This window comes from Neopelma chrysocephalum, unplaced genomic scaffold (genome assembly GCF_003984885.1).
Source record: "Neopelma chrysocephalum unplaced genomic scaffold, ASM398488v2 Primary Assembly neopelma1_80b, whole genome shotgun sequence".
Classification (NCBI taxonomy): Eukaryota; Metazoa; Chordata; class Aves; order Passeriformes; family Pipridae; genus Neopelma; species Neopelma chrysocephalum.
Window position 1 is genome coordinate 11,544,400 of NW_020897742.1, and position 19,430 is coordinate 11,563,829.

Consider the following 19,430-nt stretch of genomic DNA (forward strand, 5'->3'; position numbering starts at 1 on the left):
CCAAGACAATCCCTTTATATCTGGAAACCCAAAGCACAATCCAATCCAATAATTCCTCATAATGGCAAAAACTGGAGAACAGGGATCCAGTTGTGGCATATTCCTGTAATATTTAGAAAGACAGTAGGATGAATTTTGGGTTCATTTTTACTTTAAGCCAACAGTTTTCATAGAACTGAATCTATATTAAAAGAGAAATTTTGGCTTATCCTAGTCCACTGAAGTCTTGCCACTGATTTCAGTGAGATCAGGACTACATTCTCAGTGTTGCTTCTGCCTGCTCTATCAAGTAGGTAAAACTTACGGAGCACAGTGATATATGAAGGAGCATATGAGGTAAAAGCTTAAGCCAAAAGAGAGAGTGACTTGGAAAGAGTAAGATTCAAGAAATGCGCAACTTTTTCCTCTCTTTTCTGTCAAATGTTCCTGTCTTTACTATTAAATGTACACTCCCAGGTCTCATAATTCCTGTGACTGTCCCCACATGTGTTTAAATTTCTGTTAACACAGTTAGCTCTGCCTCCATATGGCACAGCAGTGGCACTTGGTTGCTGTGATTAAATCTGCGCATTGGCTGGGAAGGTAAATGAAAAGGCATGCTTTCTGCTGAAGCAATTTGTCAGTGAAGTACTGCAAGCCATATGTTTCTCTATCTTCTTCCAAATATTTGTGCTGATGTTGCTAGAAGGCGATGTCATCCAAGGAAAAGGAGATGCATGACAGATTGTGCTGTGATAAATTAGTGAAAGTATACAGCACTTGCCTAATGCATTTTCAGCTTCTGAACTCAGTGCTTTACAGTCAGTGATGCTACTGCCACTAGAATTCATCAGATTATTTCTCCCACCACCAGGGCTGTAACTCTGTGGGGCCCATTTCTCCCCTGTGGTGTTGGAAGCCATGAAGGTTTTGTTCTCTATCTCCTGAGGTATGTTACACCTAAAGCATGTACATACTACATAAAACTGTAAAAAAAAAAAAAAGTAAATCAGATTCAGTATCTGGTACTGCATTAAATTAAATGCATGTCCTCAAGTAAGGTTAAATAATTTCAAGTTGGTTTTAATTGAGTAACTTTTCTGACATGAAAATAAAATTAATTCTCCAGACTGGCACAGACAGCATCCTGGGGCCAGTTTCCACTCTGCCAAATTCCAGCTGAAGTCACTGAGCCTCATTCATCTCACAGATGTAACCTCTGCAGCACCACTTTATTAGACTTTATTACTGCCATGGGATTAACACTCCTTAAAACAGGTAGCTTCCACAACAGGCATGGAAGTGACTACCAAAGGAATAAGCATTCAAAATGGTAGTAATATCCAGGTGAAACTTCATCTGTCACTGTAGTGACTCAACCTAGTCCAGTTTTAAAGGTTGAAAAACCACTTTTCCTCTTATCTCTACTATAGCAAAAAAAATTTCTACAGATCCCAACTCTGCAGCTGAAAGATCTAGTATTGAAGTAATAAACTACTCATATTTTGTATTTAATTAAATGAATAAAATATAACCATGCTATAAAATAGAGACACAAAAATAGTACATGCTAAGCATTTACATTTTAGAACTGTCAGCAAATTCTATCAGGAAATTATCTCCTTAATATAAATGAACACAGAAAAGCAATTAACTCTTTTTAATTTAGCAACAACAAATTGTAATATCTTTCACACAAGTAAATAAGAATCATGTCCTAACTAATGACCAATAGGTAGCTGCTCCATTCTCCCAAAACTGAAGAATTAATACAAGGGCAGAGGTTAACAGCAGCAATTAATTTTTAGTACAATCATAAATATGTTCTTTTAAGCATATTGATTTAAATGTGATAAAGATCCCATTGGACAGAATTCTACAGGGTGCAAGCTTGCTGCCATTACCTAGACCAAACTCCTTTGTGTCAGCAGTTTTCACAACTGGTGACATCTGAGAACTGGAGCTTTATAGAAACCATAGAATATGAAGGAACTGACTCAGGCATCCTTAAACAAATTAGCTGCATCTTTAAACAGATTGGCTATGTGTTTACTGTACTTTACAGTGCTCTAAATTCCAGTTTATCCCAAAGATCTACTGCTAGTGATTAGCAGTGACTGCTAACCTCCTGCATTACAAGACCGTGTGGATGCATTCATTAGGTATTGATTTGTTTTCTCAAAAAGTCCACGGGAAGATTCAGAAGCGAAACACCACCAATAGAGCTGAGAATGCACACAATGTGGAGAGACAACACCTGTCCAGGGTACCCTTTTTCTCAGGTCAGAACTGGAAAGTACAGAGTCTCCACAGAACCCACAAAACAACTGAAAGGATATAGGCCACTAGACCTCAGCTGTCTGCTATGTGAGTGCAAGTCCTTTGGTTTTCTGATGAGGAGCAGCGTGGGATGTGTGCTGTCTGAGACCTAGAAAGTCAAAGTAGGAAAGAAGAAGCAGAAGAAATGGAAGGAAAAAAAATATCAATGAAATGTGGTTCCTGTTCCATTCTCAGAGTTTTAAAGACATTTAGTTGTCCTTTGAGTACGGATAGACAACCATTGCTGCAGTAAATGCTATGTTCTTTTAACCAGGGTGCTTGCAGGAGAAAAACATCTAGTGATTCTTGCCTCTAGCTGGTAGGATAACTGTACACCTGGCTATGCAATGTCAGTCTAAATAGCATTTCCAATGCTAACAGCAAAACTATTAACATTTTTAATTGGTATTTGTTAGCATAAATTTCTAACTTGAAAGGCACATTGCTCACTTGCTCTTTCTCTAGTCTGTGTGTTAATGAGGCAGTTTGATCTTAATAGGTTTTTAAAATTATTTAATTCTTTGCATATTGCTTGTGTTCAAATAATGTATGAATGAAATCTTTGTATCTTCCAGCCCTATGTGCTTCTGAAAATAACTGCTTAGTTTAATGGTAATCATCCTTCTCCTATCAAAATGCACCAGGAAAAAGAATTTTGCTATGTACAAGGCCTTTAAATGTTTTCTAAAAATTTCTACCCATGTCCATGGATTTTATATTTAAGATATCTATAAAATCATAATAAAAATTTCCAAAAACCATGTGAAAAAATGTACACTCAGAATTAATAGTTCTAAACCTTGCTGAGAATTGGATAAATGCACTGCCACAGAGTTCTCCTTTGTGTAATAGAATGGTCCCAAGAACCATGCAGAAATCTAGTGGTGACTTTGAATAAAATGTTGCTTTTATTTCTTCCTCCTTATCAGGAAAAAAACCCCAAAACAACAACAACAACACAGCAACAGCAAACACCAAGAAAATGAAACTGAAATTCGCACAGCTTTTTCAGGACTGCTTTTAGTAGTAGACTGGCACTGAATTTAACTATAAAGTGTAAAACTTCAGTTGCACATATGCAGTTGCTTTTCCTCCGTATAAACAAGCTTGATTCATTTCCTGTGAAATAAAGGTCAAAATCCTCCTTTACTCCCCTGGGGGTTGGATGGCACTTAAGGAAGGCTGTCACACAAAGTGGTGTTCATATCAATACAGTAAGCAGAGAACAAATAACCAAATGCAGGAAATTCAACCCACAAACCTTACTGGACAAACTCACACACACAAAAAAAAAGACTGATTCTTCAGTAGGAAATGTGAATTTAGGGATTATAATTACATGGTGAGCAAGACTATGAATAATAATCCCAGAAGTGTATTGTGCTCCTGTTTCACAAAATATATTACTGTTTAAGACTTCTTCTGCTTAGTGCTTTCAAAGGGAAGTCTTTACCACCACAGATCACATTGGATTACAAATCATGAGCACTATTAATGATGAAGCATAGAATTACTGATCATGTATTAATCTCTGATATACTTTAGAGTAGTTAAATTAGTTGTAAATATACAATGGATGGACCACATATTATAGAGTAACCCTGTAACAGTCAACCTTCAGGTTTTTGTTTTTTTTCATTAGAATCACTTACATTTGCATCTTTCCAAGAAAGGATAAAATTATTCTGAACCCATCATTCCAATACCTTAACAACTAAAGGCTTTGGCAGCTTGCTTGTTGTTTCATCTCTGGGTCAGATTGGCTGTCCATTGGTGCCACTGTCATTCAACAGCACTGCAAATTACTTTATTGAAAACAAACAGCATTATGTTATTTATAACCAAAATTTACATCCCAAAAAACGTCTAGTAGGGAAGCTTATGTGTGCACAAAAACTAGATAAAAACACTAATTTCCAGCTGCTGAAGGTGGTTCATTTTAAATATGACAGTGACTCCCTCTGGTCAAAGCCATGAAAAGCCTGAGCTCAGGAGTGAACAAGGGCTTTGAAGCAAAAGCCACCACAACTCAGAATTTTCTGAGAAAGGAGATTCTGTTTTTTTATTTCAGCATCTCCTCTTCCTCCTTGTGCCGCTATCTCATTCCAGTCTCTTTCTTGTCTTCACGTTGTCATAAATTGCTTGAACACAAATGTGGAAACTGACTACAAAACCTCAAGAAATTAAACATTTAGTTCAAGAAGCAAAATTTAATGGAGAAAAATTACCAATAAGAGTGGAAGATTTTCCAGTTCTGAAAATAACATAGGTATAGTATCAAAGTAGTTGAAGTAAGAAATTGGTTAGCTTGTTTTAGAAATTTCTCTGGGGTCTGCAATGGCAGTGGAAAGACACTTGGTCTTTAACAAACTTCAATCAGAATTTTTATCGTACAAGACCTTTTCTTTTTCCTTACTATGCAGCTTCAGTTCTCTTCAGAAAACAAAGCTGGAACAGGACATTTAGTAAGCCAGAAACACATTTCTTTGATACCACTGAACTAAAGTGCAGTAACTGTGTGTAACTGTAAAACAAGAATATAATTATTTTTAACTTGAATTAATAAAGTTAGGATTCTGCATCCCATGTAGATGAAAAACTTAGATTAAAATGTGTTTGTTGGCTTCCATTAAGATTTTGATAAATCAGAAAGCCTGATTCGGTTCTCACACTTCCATAAACCCCAACATAAATTGACTAACACAATTATTATTTATGGGTGCTTCATCTGCATAAAAAAGTACATATAAAAGCTAAGTAAGCTTCAGTCTTGGTTTTTTTTTCTTTCAGCATACTTCCTTTCTTTATTTCTTTTTTAAAAATAGTTGCTGGATTTGGCCTTTTGCAGTTCTGTCACACTTCTCCAATCCTCTATATGTTTTCCAACAGAACTGCTGGTAACTCAATTTATCAGGTCCAGCCAAACTGATTAACATCTAATTTCTCTAAACAGTCCAGCTATCATTCTCTTTCTCTTTCAACCCATATTTTTCTCTGTCTCTGGAAACTTACCCTTTGCATATAGCACTTCTGTCAGCCATCTACTTTAGCTGAGCATTTTAGTAAACACCAGTGCATATAATTTTGTAGAACAGCTTACTAATAGTTTAGTTATTTTCTTATTTTTCTCAGTTTCTCTAGTAGTTTGCATTCAGTTCCCTGCAGTCAGATTCAACTATATCAAACAGCCCCCTTCCTCTACTGATTAAGTTTCTCTGTAAAATTAGATTTCTTTGTTCCAATTCTTGTTCTGAGAAAAGCTGAGAGAAACAACAGAGAAAAAGAAGAAAGAATCTTTCTCCTTTAACAGTTACATATCTTCTCATTTACAGATTAATTTTATCTCTATTTTAATTATCACAACGTTGTCTTCAGTTTCAATCCATTTTTAATTTGACCTGTATGTCCCCAGCTTTTGCTGCAGTAATCACTTTCTCTTAGGAACATATTTGAAACCACTAACCCAAATGAATTTATAGGTTCTGTGGATGTGTAACAAATATAGTGAAAACAGATGGTAACTTACCAATATGGGAAAATAAACCCCAAATTGGGGTTTATTCTGATTAAAGATTTCAAAAAGATTATAAAACCTCTCACCATCCCTCATCATCAAAAAAGCCATGAACCTCACTTTGGTAATACCAACTTCTGTAGCTTGGATTGCCATGAAATTCCACCCCATACTGCAAATTCCTAAACTAATTAATTTTCTTTCTTAGTTATCTTCCTCTAATATAGGCCAGATCATATTTCTTGAAAAATTAAAATCTCTTCTCCAAACCTTAGTTTTGACCTCACATTTCCTCTATTGTGAATGAGTTAGTTGCCGTATCCAACTTGTCATTGATCAAATGGTGTAATTTCTGGTGGTGTCCCAGCACTTTCAATTAAAGATTTGTTTCAAGATACGGTACATGCTATTTTTCAGATTGTTTCTCTGGAGTTATCTAAAATCATGTTTTTTACTGCCACACTGAAACTGCTTCTATTTTTCCCTTAACATTATTTCCCAGCAAACTGTTACTGATCTTTTCTGTAGAATAATTGTTTTCAAAATTCTTTGCCCTATGCTACATACTGTTTGTTCCAACCAAAATAAACCTGGTTTTACTTTCAACAGCAAATTATTATAGAAGAAAACACCTTTCATATTAAAATTCTGCAACCAGTATTGATTTGCTGAAAACAATTACTTCTCTGAATGTAGTTAATAACCTACTGTATATCTATGAATTCTTTTTTCACAAAGCTCCTATACAATATTTCTCTTCATAAAGTCTTTCCATTCCCCATGGTCTTTGGAGAGCAATTTGTTTGATGACATTACACCCCTGCAGACTGGGGAGCTGAGAGGGATGCTGGGGCTTCTCTGGATAAGGCAAGTAGATGAGGCCCAGGTTCAGCCAAGAGTCCAGACGAGCAGGTAAGTGGTAGGGCTGGTCCAAGGTCAAGCTGGGAAGCCAAGTCTGCACGTCTAGGCAGGGTCCGAGTTCAGCAGGCTACATGGGTCGAACATCTGGTTCCCCTGGCGCTGTCAGGGGCCTCTCTCCACTGTTCGCAGGAGGAAAGGGGCTGCCCTGAGCTCCATCACTGCTAAGCTGGTCCTGATTCCCAGCAGCCAAGCCTTCAGGAAAGGGGATGCTGTCTTACACAACTATAGTTTCCCTAACACACTTAAATATTTATCTTCTCATATTGAGGAGAGTAATAAACCTAATGAAGCAAGAGGAGCAGTACTACCTCGTTTTGGCAGTGCTGATGATAAATATTCAGAAAAAAACTATGCCAACCACAAAAGAAACTTCTGAAGAACTATGTAATACACTGAAAATCACACATTAAGTAATATTTAGGACAATGAGGCTTTTCTCCAAGGGTTATTGTTTTTTTTAAGGTCGTGAGTTTTTTCCTGAAAAAATAAAACTATGAGCAACTGGTTCCTTGGAAAAAGGCCACCTGCTTGGATTATGTGTTCTTTTCCATTTTTATTTTACTTATTAAATGACTTTTGTCTTCACTATTACCATGAACTCCCTTCTGCTATCTAATGATTTTATTGCTGCTGCATCACTTCCCTGTTTCTTTTTCTTAGCATTAAATGTTGCTAAGTAACTGAATCTGGATGTGGTATTCTTTGGCAGAACTGTTCTGTTCTTTGAAATATGTATAGAGATTACTCAGCAAAATGAAAATTACTCTCCTAAAGGAAAGAAGGCCATTTGCATGTACCATAACCCTCATTGTCAGATGATTTTTCAGAAAAAAATTGAAAGTGATTCCTATAAAAATAATGCATATTTCCAAACCAGGTAGTTAAGAAATATGAATATTGATGAAAAATTGCTTTACCTTCTCCATGAGGTTATCCTTAGCTACACCAAATAACACCATTCATTTTGCTTTTAATAATGTGTCTCAGCTCTTACAAGCTAAGTAACTTAAAGGCAAAATAGCTTGGCTGCCCATCAGTGCAAGATCATTTAGAGAACTCACCTTTGCTGTGAATTATTAAATAGAAATCCTAATTTAAGTAATTTAGTAGCAAAGAAAAGGGAAAGATGGAATTTACCATTTTATCTAGAATCCTAATTTCATGTTAACGTGGCAGTGATCTAGTGTCTCATCTGTGCCACTCACATGGACCTGCAATCAGCAGTAAGGGTAACTATCCTAGCTGCAGAACTCATCAAGGCGTAATGCAATTTTCACTTTACATCTTTCTAAAACAATCAAAAACACTAACAGTCACACTGCAGACCAGTTTGTTCGATTTCCGCTGTAAAGGTTTAAACTGTTTTAGTACTAAATAAAACATAATAGAGGACTGTGACACCAGAATAAGAAAATTACCATAGAACTTTATGAAGAATGTCTGAAACAGAACAGTGTCAATCATTATTAAATTATTCAAGAACTACTTGATCTGCTCTGTGTTGAGTAGAATAGTCTTAAAAGCTTCCACATTCTATTTTGCTATTTTAGAGTTTTAAATCCCCCCAAAGTGAACAACATGTTTTCTTTTGTACATTTTAACAAATACATCTTTGAATACTTAACAAATACTTGGAATGAATAAAAAATGTTTTAAAATAAATTTCACAGTCATAGATTAATTTTTTATAGGTAAGAGCTTGGACTGTCAAGATAGCAACTATACATGGGAAATATCTCTAAATTTGCTCATTTGAAAATTTATCATATTTTGTTAAAAAAAAGCAGACGGACAGGTATGATAAACATTAAATAGAAAAATGACTTCATAAACATTAAATAACAAAACTATTTTGGTTATGAAGTACAGAGATATAAAATTAGGCTTGCAAGAGAGGATGGCTCAGTACTAACTATGGGCAACAACCACTTTACATCTGCTTGTTGAATATCACAAGATTTTTAGACATTTGGAATGAAACCCCATATACACTAAGTCTTATAACAAGTAGGTCTATACTAAAAAAGAAAAAAAAATTAAAAATCACATTCTTCCTGCTCCCTTTATTGTATAATTAATACAAATACGCTGAAGCCAGCAGGTGAAATATTGTAATAGCTAGGCATGAGTAGCAGTGAATATTCAGGAAAGAGAGTTGTCATGGAAAATCCAATTACTTACATACCTTAGCTATTAATAATTTTATTAAATTTGAAGCACAAGTCTAAAAGTGTGACTGCCCAAGCTGGGAAGGCACACTCGTCCTTGTCCTTCTAGAACCTATACCAGAAAAAAAGAAAAAAGCTACAGGAAACACGTTACTTTCTCTGTGTCCTCCTTCCCTATTGTATCCTTCCTAAAGTGTGAGGTATTCACCCAGGGTAATATTCCCTAGCAGGTATGACCAGCAGGTGGAGGGAGGTGATTCTGCCTCTCAACTCCTCTCTCATGAGACCCCACCTGGAGAGCTGCATGCAGCTCTGGGGACCCCCAGAAGAAGGACATGCAGTAAGTCCAGAGAAGGGCCACAAAGATGCTCTGAGGGCTGGAGCACCTCTCCCATGAAGACAGGCTGAGAGAATTGGGGTTGTTCAGCCAGGAGGAGGCTTCAGGGAGACCTTCTACACTTCTCAATACTTAAAGGAGCCTACAAGAAAACCAGAGAGGGGTTTTTTACTAGGGCATGTAGTGATAGGACAAGGGGGAATGGCCTTGCACTGAAGGAGGGTAAGTTTAGGTCACATATTAGGAAGAAATTCTTCCCTGTGAGGGTGGTGAGACACTGGAACAGGCTGCCCAGAGAAGCTGTGTATCCCCCATCCCTGGAGGTGTTCAAGGCCAGGCTGGATGGAGGTTTGAGCAACCTGGTCTACTGGAAGGTGTCCTTGCCCATGGCAGGGGGGGTTGGAACTAGATGGCCTTCAAAGATCCTTTTCAACCCAAACCATTCTATGATAATTAAGGAAGTGTGGTGGGTTGACCTTGGCTGGCTGCCAAGTCCCCACTCTGCTGCTCTCTCACTCTTCCCCTTCAGCAGGATGGCAGACAAAAATAAGACAAAAAAGTTCATGGGTCCAGAAACGGACAGAGAGATTACTCACCAATTACTATCACAGGAAAAGCAGACTCTACCCGGGTAAAATTATTTTAATTTATTGTGAATTAAAAGTAGGGTATTTTTAAAATAGGAGAGAGAGAAACTAAAACAAAACTAAAACTACCTTTTCTTAAATCCCCTTTTCTTCACAAACTCAACTCCGCTCTTTGTTCTTGACTTTTCTTCCACACCCTGCCCTGCACAAGTGTCACAAGGAGATGGGGAACAGGGGTTGGGGTCAGTTCATAACAGTCTACGCCACTCCTTCCTTCTCATGCTATTCCCCTGCTCCAGCATGGAGTCCCTGTCATAGGACAAAGTCCTCTGCAAACTGCTCCAATGCAAGTCCTTTTCAAAAGGCTGCACTTTTTCAAGAAGTAATCCCCTGCTTACTTTCTTTCAAGCTTTTAGTGCTGCTTCGTCCTCAGATAAACACAAGAGAACTGCATAACTTTTTCTGAACTGTATCACTTCTGGATTAGATGCCTCACTCACAATGTTTTTCTAGTCAAATCCTACCTGCTCTAAAGGATCAACCTCACCAGAGCTATGAGGTAACTCAGTACTCATTGTATGTCCACAGGATACCTCAAAGGCAGAGAGAAAGTGTAGAAAGAACCTAGAGACAAAAGGATTTTTGCCACATTATGAAGTAATTTTGTAGATTTACATGCCAAAGAGTAAAAAAGACCCTTTCATGGGCTGGACAAGGAGCTTTACAAGTTCCTGGTAGTGTGATAGAACTATTAATATTGACTTACATCCTTTTCCAATGTGAGGCTGGGAAACTCTTTTCAATCAGGCAGTGGCAGAGACTGTGGCCTATAGCCTTTTGCTATGCAAAGGCAGCACCTTTGCCTTAGATGTATTTGGGTCAGGACAACGGGGTCTTGAAAAAGATTAGGGTACTGTATTTTTTTCTCTCTTCATGACAAGAAAGGAATTCAATCTGCAAAACAGTAGTTTAATTATTAAGTGACATACTGAGAGCACAATGAATCTCAGGCAAAATATAAGTACTCATGTAATTTTTTCCAGACCAAAGACTGAAAAGAAGCCCTTCCAATCCGAGCCTTCACCTAATTCTGTGCTCTTACATTGCTGAAATTATTTTATAAGACCAAAACCTTCAGTTTCTTATGGCTAAGAATGACAAAAGGATTAGGGAATGCTTCCTGGAGGGGACAAGTTTCAGTAATTGCAGTATCCTCAATCCCAAGCATTCAAATAATTAAAAGTCAAACCCTTGTTCTACAGCATAAAATTTAAGACTGATTACCATGTTTGAAATCATAATTTTAATTTTCCTTTTAGTTCCTTGACCTTCTATTTTTTAATCTTCTCTACATTCATATGAGGGAAAATGACTGATTTTAAGTGAAATCTGAAATGTTTATACAATCACATATTAATGACTTAAAGTTTAAACAAGGCACTCCGTGAGTTTGGTTTTCTGGGCACACCAGCACACCCAGGCCACAGAGGGACAGACCGGCAGGTCACACGGGGGTACATGGGGCACACCAAAGCACACTGGGACACACTGGTCACACCAGGGGGGGTCACACTGGGAGAGTCATACTGGGTCATACTGGTGGGGTCACATGGGGGAACCACATGAAGGGGGTTCCTATCACAGCGGGGAGGGTCACACCAGACATACTGGAGGGTCACGCTGGAGAGATCACGCCAGAGGTGGAGTCACACTGGAGCACATCGTGTCACATCGGGTGGTCACACTGTAGGGAGTGGGAGGGGGTGTCACACCAGGCACACCGGTCAGCCTGAGGGGGGTCACACGGGGGTGGGATCATACTGGGGGCGGGATCACACTAGTGGGGGAAGGGGTCAAACCGGGGTACACCAGGTCACACCGGGGGGTCACACTGGGGTGGGGTCACGTTGGGGTGGAGTCACGCTGGGGTGGGGTCACACTCAGAGGTCACCCTCGGGGGAGTCACCCTGGGCACGCCCCGCCCCGCGCGCGCCACGAGACCCGCCCCCGCCGACCAAAACATTGGCACGTGCGCGCCGCGCCCGCCGATCACGTGACGCTCCGGGCCCGCGGTGGGCGGGGCCAGATCCGCCCCGCTTGGCCAATGGCGGCCCGTGCTGCCGGGTAGCAACAGGCGCGGCAGGAGGGGACCAATCAGCGCTGCGGGGGCGGGGCCAGCTCGTCCCATGGTACTTCCGGAAACAGCGCCGGGCCCGGTCCGAGCGCCGGGCGGGGAGAGGCGCTGCTGGGAGGGGAGGTGAGTGAGGGGAGCCCGGCCGGGAATGGTGCTCGGCTCTGTGTGTGAGCCCCGCCGGCACGGGGCTTTGAGGCTGAGCGTGGACAGTCGTGGCTTGGGGGGTTGGGGACTCGCTCTTAGGGGCATGTGGAGCTGAAGGAGTTTGAGACTAGCTGTTGGAGTCAGGATGAGCTGATGAGCCTGGGGCAAGGGCAGGACCGAAGGGTGTGGAGTCTGCCTGGAGGAGTGAGGTGTTGGGATCTCAATAGGGTGCGTGAGGATGGGAACCAGTGTGGCTTTGCTAAGGGCAAATCCTGCCTGACAAATATAGTGGCCTTCTACGGTGGGGTTACAGCGTTGGTAGAGGAGGGAAGAGCAACTGATGTCATCTAACTGAACTTGTGAAAAGCATTTGATGCTGTCCCACACAACTTCCTTGTCTCTAAGCTGGAGAGACATGGATTTGATGGATGAATCACTCAGTGGGTAAGGAATTGACTGGATATTTGCACTCAAAGAGTTGAGGTAAATGGCTCAGTGTCTAAGTGGAGATCAGTGATGAGTGATGTTCCTCAGGGGTTGATATTGGGACTGTTTAGCATCCATGTCAGGGACATGAAGAATGGGATTGAGTGCACTCTCAGCAAGTTTGTGGATGACAAGCTGTGTAGCTGACATGCTGAAAGGAAGGGATGTCACCCAGAAGGACCTTGACAGGACAGAGGTGGGCCCGTGTGAACCTCATGAAGTTCAACAAGGCCAAGTGCAAGGTCCTGCAGCTGGGTGGGGCAATCCCAAGCACAAATATAGGCTGGGTGGAGAATGGATTGAGAACAGCCCTGAGAATGACTCAGGGGTATTGGTTGACAAGAAGCTCAACGAGCCAGCAATGTACACTTGCAGCTCAGAAAGCCAAACGTATTCTGGGCTGCATCAAAAGAAGTGTGGCCAGTGGATCAGGGGAGGTGATTCTCCCCCTGTACTCCACTCTCCTGATACCCCACCTGCAGTGTTGTGTCCAGCTCTGGGACCTACAGCATAAGAAGAATGTCAATCTGTTAGAGTAAGTCCAGAGGAGGGCCATGAAGATGCTCAGAGCACTGGAGCACCTCTGCTATGAACATGGGCTGAGAGGTGGCATTGTTCATCCAGGAGAAGAGAAGGCTCTGGGGAGACCTTTAGGGCAGGCTTCCAGTACTTGAGGGGGGGCTACAAGAAACCTGGAGAGGCACTTTTGAATGGCATCAAACTGAAAGAGGGTGCGTTTAGATTAGATTTTAGTGGGAAATTCTTTACTGTGAGAGTGAAGAGGAACTAGCACAGGTTGCCCAGAGAAGTAGTGGGTATCCCATCCCTGTCAGTGTTCAAGCCCAAGCTGGATGAGGCTTTGAGCAACATGGTCTAGTGGAAGGTATCTATACCCATGGCAGGGAGGTTGTAACTGGGTGATCTTTAAGGTTGCTTCCAACCCAAACCATTCTGTGATCAGTCAATGTGAGGGGAGTTGAAAACAACTTGCAAAAAAAGTGTGTTGTGTTCATATTACTCCTAGGAAGCAATACAAGGATTGGAAAAGCAGATAGGCATGATAGAGTTTGTGGTAACTGGAGGAAAGGATGTGGTAAATTTTGGAGAAGGTTCTTGTTAGATGCAGAGGAAGGCTGAATTATGAGTAGGAAGGGGACTTAAATCAATGTTGAGGCCTAGATAATGCACTTTGTTTTGTGTAGTGAACAGATTTTTAATTAAAGAAAAACTCAGTTGGCTCACTCAATTTGTATTTCTTCTGGCTTTTTATGTGTCTCTGCCCTCTCCTGTTGTAACTAATGTATTGGGCAGATGCTGGTCAAGAGTGCAAATGGTTAAATAAATTTATAGTGATGCTTGACTGATGCGGTCTAATATTTTTTTCAGTTTGGAAAAGTATTAGAAAATGCATACTGGTTAGGACCAAAGCTGTTTGTATTATATATTAACATTGTTTCAAATATGATAATGTTACCTTTCCTCTATAGCCTGCATGTGAAATCCCTTGTTAAACTAAGGAGCAACATGTTTGTGTGACGAATGGGAAGAAGGCAGCAAAAGCTGGCAAGGCCATAGTCTTCAAAGTATAGAAAAGTGCTTTGTTCACATTCTTAATGTATCAGAAGTGAATCTCACTTTTGAAAAAATGTAGCAGAACACTGTTTGAATGACATACCTTACATCTGTTTGTAGAGATTTTTGGGACACATATCACAATGGACTTTATGTTGCAGTCTTCTTTTGTGCTGGTATCTGATCAATAGCCTGGCATGGGAGGTGACCTTCAACAACAAGTGAAAAAACGTTTGGAAAAATGAAAATTCCCTTACTGAAACATTACTGCACAGTGTAGCACAAACTCAGTATATATAAGCCTTAGAAAAAATAAAAGGATCAACATTGAATTTGTGGGCTCTCAATCTCTTTAACAACCATTTATTAGTCATGTATAAAAATCAGTAATGTGTTTGATCACAATTTTGCTTTTTTTGGAATAATTTTTTTCCTGGACTACCATTCTTTTCCCGTTCTCTAAAGAACTAGGTAGGAAACCTACCTTGATCTAATAAATGCTTAAAGACAAGAAGAATTAGAGAATAAAAAATGTACTTAAACCACTGAATCTGTTTCTTTAAAGGATACTCTACAGAGAACTTTCATCAAGGTATATATTTTTGTTTTTAAGGTTAAAGAGAAAACTGAAATAATGGCAAGAAGTTTTGCATCTTTTATTAATAAATAATACATAAAGAATCTCTTCTTGCTGCTTATAGAGAAACCATGCCATTTTTGGGCCAAGACTGGAGATCCCCTGGATGGAGATGGGTTAAAACAGAAGATGGATGGAAACGATGTGAGCCCTTTAGTCCTGCACTTGAGGATGGGAATAATCAGCTGAATGATATCAGCCACACTGTGTAAGTTAAAAAAAGAAGTCATTCTGCGTGAGTTAATGGCAGGTGGGAAGCCAACACAGTGCAACTGTTTGTGGTAGCTGATATTGTCTGTATACAAATGCAGCCATGTATTTTGTTTAGTTAGGCAGACAGGAGACCCTTATGGATATTGTCTGTCTTTTGTCATTGCTTCCTGAGTTGCTTATTTTAGGCAGCCAGATCCCTTCTTACTTTCTATGTCTTTAAAAATAATGAAATAAAAAATATGTAAAAAGACCCCAAACGAAACCAACCGACCAAACAAACAAACAAACAAAACCCCCCAAAATAACAACAACAAAAAAACCCACCAAAAACAAATTAGAAAAACAAAACAGAAAAACAACAAACCAAAAAACTCCACCACAACAATAATAAAATCCCAACAAAAAACCCCAAACCAAAACGGAAAAAGAAAAAAGCCTGTCTAGTACTATTTGAAGGTAGAAGTAATACATATAAATTGCAAGTGCAACAGGCAGATTGAACTGTTACCAGGAAGTGAATGCAGACTTTCTGGTGACTAGCTGTTGGATTAGTTCTGTTTATAGCAGTCATATAAGGCCTTTGCTCCAAATATACAATCTGTGGTAGCTTAATGCTCATTCTCTTTTATACAATATATGACTGTATGTGCTCCTGTAAAACGGGTGAGAAAGAGATTAGATAAATAAAATAATACTTGTGGCAAATGCCCACAGACTGGTGCAATATAAATAGCTTTGTCAAAACAAATTTCTACTTGATTTCTCCACAAAGAAGTAATTCTCAGGGATAGCATTCTTGGTCAAAAATTCCAGCATAATGTGCTCATAATGAGGAAAGGGAATGTTCAGTGTTATATTGTTAGTCCAATAAATGATATGATAACTCATCTGATTTAGAGGGAATTTACTGACAAGCTGAGGTTTGCTGTAGTCATACACCTGTGTTTTCTATTTGTGAAATAATCCTCAAGAGAGTTATTAAGCAGTGAAGAATTATTATTAAGCTTGTCTCGAACTATTGTTTTCTTCATACCCTTTTTCCTTTTGTGTTCATCTGTCACTGATCATATTTGGGCTTCTTTTTTCACACAGTCTGGCCATTGTGGATACCAAACAGTGGAAGAATGTTCAGTAAGCCTCCAACATAAAAGTTGCCTTAAATACCTTTGAAAAAAAATCTTTTCTTCCCTCTTTCATACCTTTAATAATATACTTGGCAAATTAGAGGAAATCTAATTTAATTTTGAAGCTATTTACACAGTTGCTAAATAATTACATCTTGTGGATTGCTTTAATTAGTATTGCTTGACAAGTATGAAATAAATTATCATTGTCTTTGTGAATACCATTAAGACTTCTGCTCTTCTGCTTGTAATTGTATATCTATATTTATATATCTTTTCTCCAGAGAGCAAGGTGAGGTATTTTTATTGCTTCTTTGAGCAAAAATACTGGATTTTTAAATAAATACTTCAATTTGAAGGGACTGGCCATGAAATGCACTAAGGACGAAAATATTTTCCATGCAATCTGCAGTGTCTCATGATTTGGGTTTCTTAGTCTAGCTTGCCAATTTGTCAGAATCGCAGACTTAGGGGCTAGCTTAGTCTGCAGCAGGCATCCTCATCTGCAATGGTTCCCCATCTTCATCTTAAACATCTCCCACTTAGCAAAGCCAAACTTTGCAGCTTTATTTTTTTCTTAAATTCTACTTCTGTCTATTCAGTTAAAAATGCATGTTGTCCAAATTTAGACTAAGGAATTCAAGCTGATACTTCTTGGCATAGTAACACTACTTTGGAATAATTTCATTGCACCTTGAACTTTCAATCTGACTGCAGCTTGAACTACTTGTCTGTGAGTTAACTTCTGCTGCTAAGCAGCAATTAATGTCTATTTGCACAACATTATAGAACAATTTAGGGTGTAAATGACCTCTGGGCGCCATCTGGTCCAGACACGTACCCAAAGCAAGGTCAGCCTTTGCCCAGTTCACCTTTGCCCAGTTCAGCTTTGTATATTTCCAAGAATGGAAATTCTTCTCTGGGCTCCTATTTTAAGTTCTGTTACTCTCAAAGTTATTTTTTTGTTTGCTGTTGTCCTGTCCCATGTTGTGTCATCCCTTCTTGCCCCCCCCTCAGTCTAGTAAGAATTTCTTATCACAGATTGTGTCCATTACCACTTGACTTAGCACTGCCCACTTCCCCATACCTTACAGTCCAGCTCTATCTTATTTATATCGTCATATTAGAAATCGACAGCAATCAGATTTCCCTCCACCATCAGCTCTTAACAGTGAACAAGGTCAGTTCTCTTACCCTCATGCATCATGTGCTCCAGTACCTTGGTAACTCCCCACTGGACTTATTCCAGTATGACAATGTTTTTATTGTATTGGGGAGCCCCATACTAGACACAGTACTCCAGATGCAGTTTCTCATGCCAGATAAAGAGGGATGATTACTTCTTCCAGTCTGCAGGATACACTTTTGTTAACTCAAACCAGGGTGCAGTTGACCTAATACAACACAAGGGCACACTGCTGACCTGTTTTCAGCTACTTATCCACAAGACTCCTGGCTCCTTTCCTGCAAAAGTGCTTCCTATCCAGTCTGTACCCAGCATATACCCAGGCTTGAGGTTCTCCTATGACATGTGCAGGCCTTCATATTGTGGTACGCAGTGTAAAGTATTTTGGCAAATACATTTTCATGTTATTTGGTGCAGACACTTATTTCAGAATTTGCCGTGCATGGTCAGGCTGTACCTGGCTTTGAGTCTCTTATAAAGCACTTAGTGTGTCTCTGTATGTAATTGCGTGACTTCAGGGCCATGTGAAAAGAAGCAAGGGGTTAAGGAAGAATAGCTGGAGCTCAGATAGCCCTGTCATATGTTCCATCATTTAAGTGTCATACCCAAAAGGTTATTTAAATACTGCTATGAAATTATTTTTTTTGAAAAAGCTGAAGTTCTTACATGCTTTATCTAAAATATTATAGTTCTAAGAACACCAGATACTTTGCTTTTAAAAGCTTTAGAATAATTTTTTTTGAAGTGCGTCATCAAGACAAGAAAGTAAGAATAGCTGTAAATTGGCAGTATTATGTATGTATTTAAATTCTTCCAGGTGCACACAGATGTCATGTGCAGTATTATAATAAAAACATTTCATTAAGGCTTCTGTTACACCATATGGCACGTGCAGCTTTTGATTTGGTTTATTGTATCTTAGCTTGGTGTTTGAAGGAGGTAGGAGTTGCTTTTGTGATGGTAGAGCAGCTTTATTACTCACCAAGCAGCTCTGCAGGTTTCTGGAAGGAACGGACGCTCGTAGTCACTGGGGAACTGCCTCTGTTTCTGTCCCATTCTTCTGATGTCTGTGGGACTCTTGCTTTCAGATTTAAGGTTTGTCAAGAAGAGTAGTGGTGTTTACAGATAAGTAGGGAAAGACTCTCCACATGAAGTGGGACAGAACATGAGGAAATAAACCATCATATCAGGAGATCCTCAGAAGGAACAGTCCAATTTGTCTTTTCTTTAAAAAGACATGAAGAATTCCAGGAATGTCACAGGCAAATTTAAATGTTAGACAAAGGTGTTTGAAATATCCTCTTCATCTTCACAATTCCTTCTGGAGAGGTCCCAGCTGCCTGGAAGCTGGTGAACATTGTCCTGATTTTCAAGAAGGGCAAGAAGGAGGACCCTAGAAACTACAGGCCTGTCAGTCTCACTTCAGTCCCTGGTAAAGTTGTGGAGAAGATTATTTTGGGAGATACTAAAAAACACCTGAAAGATAACGCAGTCACTGGTCACAGCCAGCAAGGCTTCATGAGAGGAAAGTCCTGCTTTTCAAACCTGATTTCCTTCTATGACAAGGTAACCCACCTAGCTGATCAGGGGGACATGATGTCATCTTTTTGGATTTCAGTAAAGCTTTGGATACTGTCTCTCACAGGATCCTTCTGGACAAAATATCCAGCACACAACTGGATAAACACATCATGTGGTGGGTGAGCAATTGGTTCACGGGTCGAGCACAGAGGGTAATAGTGATTGGGGGAACATCAAACTGGAGACCTGTCACTAGTGGAGTTTCGTGGGGCTCCATCTTAGGCCCTGTGCTCTTCAACATCTTCATAAATTACTTGGACACAGGACTGGAAGGGATACTAAGCAAGTTTGCAGATGACACAAAACTGGGAGGAGCTGTTGACTCCCTCGAAGGCAGGGAGGCCCTGCGAGAGATCTCGACAAATTAGAGGACTGGGCAATCACCAACCACATGAAGTTCAACAAGGGGAAGTGCTGGATTCTGCACCTGGGATGGGGCAACCCTGGATGTTCATACAGACTGGGGAATGAGATGCTGTGAAGCTGTGCCATGGAAAGGGACCTGGGGGTCCTGGTCGATGACAAGTT

At 39.8% G+C, this 19,430-nt stretch overlaps 1 protein-coding gene across 2 annotated transcripts in view; it reads left to right on the forward strand.

Moving 5' to 3' along the window:
• Window positions 1–12,005: 12,005 nt before the first annotated feature.
• FBXO25 (F-box protein 25) overlaps window positions 12,006–19,430 on the forward strand; it is a 35,998-nt gene continuing 28,573 nt past the window's right edge. For both annotated transcript variants that reach the window (XM_027690225.1, XM_027690226.1), the window contains exons 1-2: window positions 12,006–12,082; window positions 14,863–15,006. In XM_027690225.1, coding sequence (XP_027546026.1) covers window positions 12,012–12,082; window positions 14,863–15,006 — 215 coding nt within the window. In that variant the 5' untranslated portion in view covers window positions 12,006–12,011. The remainder of the gene's footprint in view (window positions 12,083–14,862; window positions 15,007–19,430) is intronic.